The sequence below is a fragment of the Trachemys scripta genome, chromosome 13 (genome assembly GCF_013100865.1).
Source record: "Trachemys scripta elegans isolate TJP31775 chromosome 13, CAS_Tse_1.0, whole genome shotgun sequence".
In the NCBI taxonomy this organism is placed as follows: Eukaryota; Metazoa; Chordata; order Testudines; family Emydidae; genus Trachemys; species Trachemys scripta.
The window spans coordinates 30779409-30791415 of NC_048310.1; the positions used below are offsets into that span (position 1 = coordinate 30779409).

Here is a 12007-nt window from a genome sequence, read left to right on the forward strand (position 1 = left end):
AGATAGTTCTACTTGAGGTACTTCGTGGTACCTAAGAAAAAAGGAGGATGGAGACGAATCCTGGACTCTGAACACATTAATTCAAATACAGAGGTTCAAGATGGTAACCATAACAGCAATAATACAATCATTCGATCCAGGACAGTGATTTGTGGCCTTTGGCCTTCATATTTACATATGGTAATGCATCCAGCTCACAGATGCTTCCTACAGTTCGTCATTGGCAACAACCAATCAGTATTGAGTACTTTCCTTCAGCCATCTGGCCACCTGGAGTCTTTACAAAGGTCGTCTTGGTTGTCACAGCCAATCTGCGGCAAATAGGAATAGTAGTCTTCCTCATCTGGATGACTGGTTCTTCAATGGTCATTTCTTCCCTGAGGTTGTCTGCAACCAACGAAGTCCTAGTCATCTTCCACTCCTTGGGCCTTTGATTCAGTGCATAAAAGTCTACCTTGACACCTGTCAGTAGCAGTTGGTCTTAAAACTGACTGTATTAGGGCTACTGTAGTATCATTTCAAGTGTAGCAGGTAATAGCATAGTAATAGTAGTTAGCTACCTGGAGTTCTGTTTTATGCAGCAGTAATCTCCTCACTTGGCATTCTCAGTGAGTACTTCAGTTCTTGTGGAATGGGAACTCTTCAGCCCACTTTCTTGGGTGTGGTACTGCTAGCTAAATGCAGACATGCAGGAAAATGCAGATGCCACCTGAAAGAATACATAGAGATTACTTGCTAGTAAATGTGGCTTTTTAAGAATGTTGCTTCTGCATACTCTCACTGCTTATCCACCTTTCTTCTTTTCTCTGTGTTCTACTTTGATAAGGACTCGGGGGCTTTACAGAAAAATTGAAGCAGTTGGAGACCACATGGCATCTTATAACATTGGTTCTAAATGTTTGGCAATCTGAGGTTACATGTGAGTTTCCAATTGGCATTGCGTTTCTAGAAGAGTCCTTAAGTTCAGAAGCAAGTGTCAAAATGTAGAGTTAACTCTCTCAAAGATCCTCAGTTACTGTTGGAGTAGGCTTTCTCTTTCTTCTTTAGATCCTTTGAAGTGTTTCCCTGATGTATTTTGTAGTAGTGCAGCTCATTGTTTATGTACGGTTGGTTGCTTCCAAAATAGATGAACTCTTCTTAAGAGGTGGTTTTCAGTGTATGCAGTTCTGGAATAAAAATTATAACTACTTTGCTTTAAGACTTACTGTAATAAAATCTCTCCTTGGAGATATGCATCATTTGTGTATTAGGGCAGTTTCATCTCCAAAGGTTCAATCAATGATCATAAAGTGTCATTCAGTGAAATGTAATCTGTGTATCCAAAGGTAATTTTTTTTTCATGACTTGATTATAGTGTCAGAAAATAGCAATAAAAAAGAGTTGACCCCTTTTAGTATTTTGCAAATATTCTTTATGACCCTGATATCTATACTAGAGAAACCAAATCGCTTCAGTTTCCCAGAATGGCTCCCTATAGGTTTAGTTGAAAGCCTGTCTTAAATAAAGCTTACCGGTAATGAGTGATGGAATGAACCTTTTCTCAGTGATTTGTCACAATGTGGAAATCTGATCAGTACAATCTCTCTAGTTTTTAGAAAGCCTGAATACACCTGCCTTATCAACTGTATCCTTTAACTACAGAAAGGTAAACCCAAGGGAAACATTACTTGTAATGGACAGCAAGTTGACTCTTCTGTAGTTATTTATATTAGCTGAGATCCCCTTTTGAAATATCATTAAATGTTTATTCATCTGCTGCTATCCTGTCACTATCCCATACAAACCTGCAAGGTTGTTCAACCTCATTTTTTCATTTAGTTTTCAGACTTCAACATGTGATTTTTGTCCTGTTTTTATATTCTGGGATGATTTTTTTGAATCATGTTGTTTAATTCAGTTGACATGTTTAGTTTTCCAGCTGGCTTCTGTATTAAATGTGCCACATTTTTTTTATAAATTTAGTCTTAAATCATTAGTTCGTCTTAATTATATACACATATTTCTCAGTCCATGTATCTTAAACATACATGATTTGTCTCTGAAAAGCCCACGGTTACTAATACATTTTTAGGAAACTTATGTCTCCCTATGATGCTTCCTGTACCCAGTCCATAACTTTGCTTAAAAAAAAAAAATCTTTGTAATTGACTAGATCGAGTTTTGTTAAATTCTAGCTAATATTTTCTGAGTGAAGACTAGGATCTGTGGTTTTTAATCAGTCTTTGTTTCTTACTCGTATGTCCCTTCACTTTCTTTTTCTTATCTTTAAGCCCGTGCTCTGATCCACTGTGATTTTATTTATTCAGCACTTGCTCTTGCCTTCATCTGTTCCTTTATATTGCAAGTGTTCTAGGATTTGAAATATCTGACTGAACAGTTGACCTTTTATCTAGCTCTCTTTAAATCCCCCTCCAGTTTCTTTTTTCATACTGATAAACTGACATTTTTTCTATAATTGCCTACATTTTCTCCTGAAATGCCTGTTTCAGAGATAGCTGACTAATGTGTTTTATTAATTATGCTGTAGCATTTGGATATCTGTAAATTTATGGATTCTCCATGCATAACTTCCCCCCCTCCCCCATTTTGACAAGGACCATCTAATATAGAGAGACAGCTCCATTCCAATAGGCTTGTGCATAATTATTTTCACTTATATGCTCTCCCTGTATACCAAAGTCTGTGATAATTATATTCATTTTTATTGTATGCGTTCATGCTGATGATGATTTCTGTTTGATAACTTTTCAAAGCAGTGCAGACCGACGCATGTTCATTTTCATCTTCTGAGTCATATATCACCAGCAGAAGGATTTTCTTTTTTGGTGGTTCGGGTTCTGTAGTTTCCTCATCAGAGTGTTGCTCCTTTTAAGACCTCTGAAAGCATACTCCACACCCCGTCCTTCTCAGATTTTGGAAGGCACTTCAGATTCTTAAATCTGCGGTCGAGTGCTGTAGCTATCTTTAGAAATCTCACATTGGTACCTTCTTTGTGTTTTGTCAAATCTGCATTGAAAGTGTTCTTAAAATGAACAACGTGCTGGGTCATCATCCAAGATTGCTATAACATGAAATATATGGCAGAATGCGGGTAAAACACAAAGCAGGAGACATACAATTCTCCCCCAACGAGTTCAGTCACAAATTTAATTACTACATTATTTTTTAATGAGTGTCATCAGCATGGACTCGTGTCCTCTGGAATGGTAGCCAAAGGATGAAGGGGCATAGGAAACTTTTGCGTATCTGGCATATAAATAGCTTGCAATGCTGGCTACAAAAGTGCCATGCGAATGTCTGTAATCACTTTCAGGTGAGATTGTAAATAAGAAGCGGGCAGCATTATCTCCCGTAAATGTAAACAAACTTGTTTCTCTTAGCGATTGGCTGCACAAGAAGTAGGCCTGAGTGGACTTGCGGGCTCTAAAGTTTTACTTCATTTTGTTTTTGAGTCCAATTATGTAACAAAAAGAAATCTACATTTGTAAATTGCGCTTTTACGATAAAGAGATTACACTACAGTACTTGTATAAAGTGAATTGAGGTGAATTTTACTGTTTTTACAGTGCAAATATTCGTAATAAAAATAATATAAAGTGAGCACTGTAGACTTGTATTCTGTGTTGTAATTAAAATCAATATATTTGAAAATGTAGAAAAACATCCAAAATATTTAATAAATTTCAGTTGGTATTCTATTGTTTAACAGTGCAATTAAAACTGCGATTAATCATGATGAATTTTTTTGAGTTAATCGCGTGAGTTAACTGCTATTAATCGATAGCTCTAATAGCAACATTGTTGATCAAATTGATAATTTTTAGAAAATACAGTTTGTCTCATGTTTACTATATGTTTCTTTTCTTGGCGTTATTTCATTTTTCTTCTTTTCTGTTTCAGAATGGTAGCCATGTTAGTCTGTAAGAGCAAAAAGAACGAGGAGTCCTTGTGGCACCTTAGAGACTAACAAATTTATTTGGGCATAAGCTTTTGTGGGCTAGAACCCACTTCTAGCCCACGAAAGCTTATGCCCAAATAAATTTGTTAGTCTCTAAAGTGCCACAAGGACTCCACATTGTTTTTGCTGATATAGACTAACACATCTGAAATCATTCACTTGTCTAGGGGCTTTCTTAATTTCTGAGAGTCTTTGTGATACTGGTTTATACAAAAGTGACTTTTTATTTCATAGAGGAGTCACTTTAGCACGTTGTATAAACCTTCACTTTATAGGTTATTGATATAGATAGATTAATAGCACACAGTGGTCTTTTGTAGTTATCTTTATGAAATTACTATCGGGAAAAATTACAGTGCATTCATGAAACAAAATAGCTCTCACTTGAATTTTGTTCCTAAATACCCAGAAAACATTACTCCAGTTTTGTTTCTGAGCTGTAAATACTGACAAAGCCACTTAATTACTTTTATATTTTATTATAATATATATATATATATATATATATATATGTAACTTAAAGAAACATTAACAAGATTTGTAGGTCCAAAATGTGGCCTAGCATCTCCACACCCTGTTATTGTTTTTACAGTTACATTTTTCTTTAAATGTGTGCATTTATCAAAATTACTGCGCACTAAATTTTCTATAGTAATATATAGTGTAGCTGAATGACTATTTTTAACAAATGTTCAATATAAGCAGTTCTTGCTAGAAAGAATGATCAGTAAAAATGTTATTTTAATATTACTATATTGCAGAAGAGAAGATCAAATCGTCAAGTTAAAAGAAAAAAGTATGCTGAGGAAGGAGAAGGAAAACAGTCCGAGGAAGAGGCTAAAGTTTCTGTGAAAATCAAAAAGAGTTCTGCGCCTTTGCCTGCTGAGCAACCCTTACAGTTATTTGTGGTAAGTAAAAATCCAGAACTGTGAGTAGTGTGAACCTTCCAACTAACTTCACTATATCCTGGGTAAAGCTTATTTTGTTAGCCTTATTTGGCTGACTTAGGTCAGTGACCCAATAATTATGATGCACAGTAGCAGTTGCCCAGATTCCACACAGTTATCCTCTCCTTTCCAATTTTCAGGTCATCTGGTGTCTGACATAAATACTACTTATGTGGAAAGCTGCAGCAAAAACAGTTCATCCATTATTGAGAACCGGGTTAGAGAAAATGACATTGTTTTGCCAATGTTACAAAATTATTGCAACTATTTCATTGAGAAGTTATGGCACCTCATGCTTTTGTGCAGGGACTTGAAACATGGTTGCTGCTATATCCTAGGATCAGAGAAATGCCTTTACCTGTTCTTTTGAAAATCCACCCCAGTTTAGCCAAATTATAAGCCTCTAAAAATTACCATTTCCACATGCTCCAAAGAGGTTTGTTAGAAAATGGCAGCAAAATTCTCTGGACATTGCATTTCCACTGAGCATGCTCTACATCTACAGAACAGCCATGTTCCAGTCCAGAGCTGAACTGGACTTTTCCTGCAGTTGCTCCTTCTGGCTGTTGATGACTTCTGTGACTGTGGGCACCAGAGCTGAGAATAAGGAGACTTTCTCTCTTGTGTTCTCAATACTCCCCCTGTTGGAACCTAGGCAGGAAGGAAGAGACAGAAGCCAACTTTCTTGAATTCATTGGGTTCAGCAATAGAGGGGTGGGGGTGGGGGGAAGAGCAGTCCCATTGGTGGACAGGTACAGGGGATAAGAGAAGGGAAATAGCAACATATTTGAGGGATGGACAGGAGTAGAGGGAAGAATGGTACAGTCTGGGCCAGGGTTTCTGAACCTGTGGAGTCACGACCCAAAATTGGGTTCCATGTGTGTCAAAAGGTCGCATAGGAGGCCTGGGGAATGGGTATCTGGAGGCAGGTTCTGCCTTTGGGGAGGGAGTTGCAGAGCCTACCCCTCATTCATTCTGCAGTGGCAGTTCCCGACGTGGGGCTGGCTGGGCTCTGCTCCCCACTTGGGGCATTTTGCAATATGGTGCATGGGGTTGCAGAGCTGTTCAGGTTTAGCTCAGATGTCCTGCTGGCATGATGTAGGGTGAGGGAGAAAATTAGAGTAAGTGGTGCTGAGTCAGAGGGGCTACTCCAAACCTGAGGGGTGCTGCAACCTCAGAGGTCACAGTGCCTGGAACAGGGAGGTGAGCCCAGCTAGGACCAATGGACAGGAGCTGCCACTACAGTGTGCAAGTTGTAGTTATGTAGTACTTGTTATGTTAATGGGGATATTATATATTGTGGATAAGAAATATTTAGTAAGCCACAAGTGTTTTGCACTAAAGCTATTTAATGCATTGTGACAGGCCATCGAGGTTTACAAATGAATCCTGAGCCCAAAAAGATTGAGAACCTGTGGCCTAGGCAGGGACAGAAGCAGAGTGGGACTGTTATGTGCAAAGAGTAATAGAAGAGGGAGTGACAAGAACTGAAGGGAATATGCTGTTGAGGGACATTCCAGGAGACAGGCAGAAGGAGACAGACAGGTAGGCTAAGAGGATCTGTAACCACTAGATACATCATTCCCTCCCAAAACCTGGAATAGAGTCCTAGTGTGCCTTTGATGTCAGCAAATATCCATGAAACTCATTGGCCAAGTGTGTGTTTATCTTCCTTTACTGGCAGGCCTACTTAGACTTTAATAGCCCACTTCTTCACTAGATCAAATGGTATAGAGGTCTTTGCTGTGGCTAAAGGTCACAAGAGTACAAGAATGGCTTATGGGGTAAGACCAATGGTCCATCTATCCCAGTATCCTGTCTCTGATAGTGGTTTCCATCAGATGCTTCAGAGGGAATGAATTATAACAGGGCAATTTTGAGTGATTTGTCATCTGTCATCCAGACCCAGCTTATGACAGCTGGAAATCTAGGGACACCTGGAGCATTGGGTTGCATCCCTGACCAACTTGTCTATATAGCCATTGATGGACCTGTCCTCCTTGAACTTGTCTAGTTCTTTTTTGAACCCAATTATACTTCTGGCCTTCACAACATCCCCCGGCAACATGTTCGACAGGTTGACTGTGCATTGTGTGAAGAAGTATTTCCTTATGTTTGTTTTAAACCTACTGCCTGTTAATTTTATTGAGTGTCCCATGATTCTTGTGTTATGTGAAAGGGTAAATAACACTTCCCTAGTCACTTTCTCCATACCATTCATGATTTTATAGAGCTCTATAATATATCCCCTTAGTCATCTCTTGTCTAAGCTGGACAGACCCAATCTTTTTAACCTCTCCTTGTATGGAAGCTGTTCCATATCCCTAACCATTTTTGTTGCCCTTTTCTGTACCTTTTCCAATTCTAATATATCTTTTTTGAGATGGGGCGACAAGAACTGCATGAAGTATTCAAGGTGTGGGTATACCATGCATTTATATAGTGGCATTATGATATTTTCTGTTTTATTGTATATCCCTTCATTATTTTATTATCTATCCCTTCTGTTTTATTATCTATCCCTTTCCTAATGGTTCCTAACATTCTGTTAGCTTTTTTGACTGCCGATGCACATTGAGCAGACGTTTACAGAGAACTATCCACAATGACTCCAAGATCTTTAAGTGGTAACATCTAATTTAGACCCCATCATATTGTATGTATAGTGGGGATTTTTCCAGTGTACACTACTTTGCACTTAGTGACACTGAATTTCTTCTGCCATTTTGTCACCCAGTTTAGTGAGATACCTTTGTAACTCTTTTTGCAGTCAGCTTTGCAGTCTGCCCTCACTGTTCACCTCTTTTTCTAGATCATTTATGAAGATGTTGAACAGCACAGATCCCAATATCGATTCTCAGGAGATCACACTATTTACCTTCCTCCCTTACGAATACTAATCATTTATTCCTACCCTTCATTTCCTGCCAGTTCCAGTTCTGTTGATGGCCCATGTTAGGGTCAGTCTGATACCACATTATGGAATTTTTGTTTTTTGTATTTGCTTAAAAAAAAACCCCACACTTTGGCAAGGGGTTGTGTGGAAAAAAAATATGATGTGATCATGTAATTAAAAATTGTCTTATGCATTTGCACAAGGGGGCAGAATTATGGCAACCTTTGTTCTGATCTTCCTGAACTTCCGAGTGGTGGACTTGGAAACCTTAACTTTCTTTTAACATTGTTTTTTTTGTTTATATGTATTTTTGTTTTGTATGTAATAACTTAAGACTTGAGATATGGAATATTTTTCTACAAATTGGGGCAATTGCAAGACATTTTTCCTTTGCGTTTTTTCTTTTATAAACTGCACACACCCAAACACTGATGCCTGTCTCCACCTTTTTTCTCTTTTTGTACCAACGATAGGGATATCCTGCAGGGAGACTTGAATGAGCTTGTGAATTGGAGTATCAGAAATAGGATGAAATTTAATAGTAAAAAGTGTAAGGTGATGCATTTGGGGATGACTAATAACAATTTTAGTTACAAGATGGGGACGCATTGGTTAGAAGTAACGGAAGAGGAGAAGGACCTAGGGGTCCTCGTAGACCGCAGGATGACTATGAGTCGACAATGAGACGTGGCGGTGAAAAAAGCCAATGCTGTCTTGGGATGCATTAGGCGAGGTATATCTAGTAGGGATAAGGAGGTCCTGCTTCTGTTGTACAAGGCGCTGGTGAGACCTCATTTGGAGTACTGTGTGCAGTTCTGGTCTCCCATGTTTAAAAAAGATGAACTCAAACTGGAACGGGTGCAGAGAAGGGCCGCTAGGATGATCAGAGGAATGGAAAACCTGTCGTATGAAAAAAGACTAGAGGAGCTTGGGTTGTTTAGTCTGACAAAGCGAAGGCTGAGGGGGGATATGATTGCTATCTTTAAATATATTAGAGGGATTAATACAAGGGAGGGAGAAGAATTATTCCAGCTTAGTACTAATGTGGATACGAGAACGAATGGATATAAACTGGCCGTGGGGAAGTTCAGGCTTGAAATTAGACGACGGTTTCTGACCGTCAGAGGGGTGAAATATTGGAACGGCCTTCCGAGGGAAACGGTGGGGGCGACGGACCTGTCTGGTTTTAAGATTAAGTTAGATAAATTTATGGAGGGAATGGTTTAATGGTAAAACATAGTAGTCAAGGAAAACCAAGCAATGGTAGGTAAATTGTATAATGGCTGACGGGTCAGGCTGGAGACTCTTGCCTATATGCTCGGGGTCTTACTGATCGCCATATTTGGGGTCGGGAAGGAATTTTCCTCCAGGGCAGATTGGCTGAGCCTCTGGAGGTTTTTCGCCTTCCTCCGCAGCATGGGGCAGGGATCTCTAGCAGGAGGGTCTCTGCCGATTGAAGTCACCTAAAACAGGATTGGGGACTACAACAGCAGAGTCCAGGGAAGGGGTAGGGACGGTTTTATGGCCTGCAGCGTGCAGGGGGTCAGACCAGATGATCATAATGGTCCCTTCTGACCTTAAAGTCTATGAGTCTATGAGTTTTTTTGCCTTCTTTCTCCCTTTTTTTCCTCTTGCCATGTTTGATACCTTTTTTTTTTTTAACTTCTTCCGTTTCCACTTCTTTATGCTTGTGTTTGTTCCTTTTGTCCCTGGTTTTCTATTTCACCGTCTTTGCAGAGTTAGCAGAACTGTAGCGCTTTACACATGACTGATTGGAGAGAAAAACTGACTAGCATCCTAATCACTTTTCCCTATCAGTCCATGTAAAGACTCTTTTCAGCTACCGAGAGCAGGCTGCTAAGGGAAATGGGGTGTATGTTCACCACAACAGATAAACTTTCCATCTCACTATATAAAAATTTTGCTGTAGAACCAACCTGAGAAGGATAAGTTACCTTTCTTCTTCAGATGTTGTGGAGTAAGCTGCAAAGGTAACAGGTAACAGCTAGCACCATGTGCAAAGTGATGAAGTGCTGCTACTTCTGTGTCTTGCAGGTTTGGCAGCCCTGGCTTACTGAGGGCTTGATCTGACGCCCATTGAAGCCAATGGAAATATCCCAATTGACTTCAGTTGGCTTTCTATCAGGACTTCAGTGTTCTTGGAGTAATTGTTCCTATGGGTGCTCCACATGTCTGTGTGCCTCTGATCAGAGATTTTGGATAGCAGTGTCCATATGGCCCATGTCTGCACTTTGTATACCCTCATACCCCAATCTGAGAGCATATTAAGCAAGGCTGACCACTGCTGCTCCTGTTCCTTCTTCACTGCAAAATCCAGCCTAATGCAAGGACTCCAAAGTAAAGGAGAAGGAGGGCAGGTAGTAGAGTACTTGTAGGGACAAAACATCTTGAAGAACTCCAGTTACTGTACAAGTAAGTAGTCTTTCCTTCGAGTAATTGTCCCTAAGGGTGCTCCATTTAAGGTAGCTCCTAAGCAGCGTCCATGTTAAGGGGGCAGGTGCTGAGGAAGCCTGTCTAGTAGAGACTGGAGAAAGGCCATCACAAAGGCTGCATCTGATGTATAAGCTTTATGCTAGGGCGGAGTGCCGAGAATAGGTGTGTTTCTAGCTCTTATGATTCATAAGGCATAGGGCCTTAAACCTGTCACTGTTCCAAGCACTTTGCCTATCCAGATCTTCAGAGCAATGTAACTATGGAGGGAATTTGCCTATCAAGCACTTCAGACCGATGAAACTATGAAAGAAAATTCCATGGTTTGAGGGGAAAGAAGGACATTTTTGTGGAAAGGGGTTTTTAAAAGAACTGAACTGTTCAAAAGATGAAGCAATTTGGAGTACAGCAACTCCTCACTTAAAGTCGTCCCGGTTAACGTTGTTTCGCTGTTATGTTGCTAATCAATTAGAGAACGTGCTTGTTTAAAGTTGTGCACTGCTCCCTTATAACGTTATTTGGCAGCTGCCTGCTTTGTCCACTGCTTGGAGGAAGAGCAGCCAGTTGCAGCTAGCTGGTGGAGGCTTGGAACCAGGGTGGACCAGCAGCCCCCTATCCGCTCCCCACTCCCGTAAGTTCCCTGGTCAGCAGCCACCCAGCAGGCTACCAGTTGCCAGCAGTTCAGCTGTCCCTCCCCCCACTTGCTATGTGCTGCTCCTACATTAACAACAATGTGTTAACCCTTGAGGGCTCAGCCGAGTACTAGTTCATCATTTAGCAGTAAGGCATTCCCTGGGAAATATCCAGCCCCTCTTCCACCCTCTGACTTCACCATCTCAACCAAGCTTCACAATCATCATTGTTGTGCACAGTATTAAATTGTTTGTTTAAAACTTATACTGTGTGTGTGTGTGTGTGTGTGTGTGTGTGTGTGTGTGTGTGTGTGTGGATAGTTTTTTGTCTGGTGAAAAAAATTTCCCTGGAACCTAACCCCCCGTATTTACATTAATTCTTATGGGGAAATTGGATTTGCTTAACATCGTTTTGCTTAAAGTCGCATTTTTCAGGAACATAATTACAACGTTAAGCGAGGAGTTACTGTATTAGAAGTAGTCCTGGCAGAAATTAATTTGTGGGTGGGACTGCAGGTGCAGCTGTGGAGGTGCAGGATGATAGCAATCTGCTGCATAATCTTGCAATTTATTTACATAGGTTTAATTCTTGTTAATGTATGGTGATACTGAACTATCAAAGTAAAGTCAGAGTTCTTTGACAGTGTGAACACTGCCTGTTAATGGGATGTTTAACTTCTAAAAAATTTTCTTTTGAAATTTAAAAATAAAAAGTATATCAAATGAGAGATTATACATGTTCACTTAAGATACAAGTATGTAGCAGGTATTACCAATGTATGCATTTTTTGTTATGGGATATTCCCTATATATTTTTAATTGATTATTATCTTTTCATAAATTGAGAGAGGGTTTTTTTTGTTTTGTTTGTTTTTTGTAAATATTGATGTCTGGGAAGCCTCAGTTGGCAAATTGTGGATGGAAAACTTGACACCTTAAGACAAGATGTTTGTTAATGAAAAATAATATGTGCCTGCTGCTTATTCTGTGTCAGAAAACATTCTCTGTGTGATATACTGGGATCGTAGAAATCTGTTTGCCATGGAAAAATACGGAATTTGCATTTTTACAGTAAATCTTTAGTTTTTGCATTTTGTGAAAAAATAAAAACGTATACAGTAGA

At 39.6% G+C, this 12007-nt stretch overlaps 1 protein-coding gene across 16 annotated transcripts in view; it reads left to right on the forward strand.

Moving 5' to 3' along the window:
- The window catches only part of CHD9 (chromodomain helicase DNA binding protein 9), a 183503-nt gene that overhangs the window by 83488 nt on the left and 88008 nt on the right, over positions 1 to 12007 (forward strand). For all 16 annotated transcript variants that reach the window (XM_034788420.1, XM_034788421.1, XM_034788426.1 and 13 more), the window contains one exon: positions 4720 to 4866. In XM_034788420.1, the coding sequence (XP_034644311.1) occupies positions 4720 to 4866 (147 nt within the window). The remainder of the gene's footprint in view (positions 1 to 4719; positions 4867 to 12007) is intronic.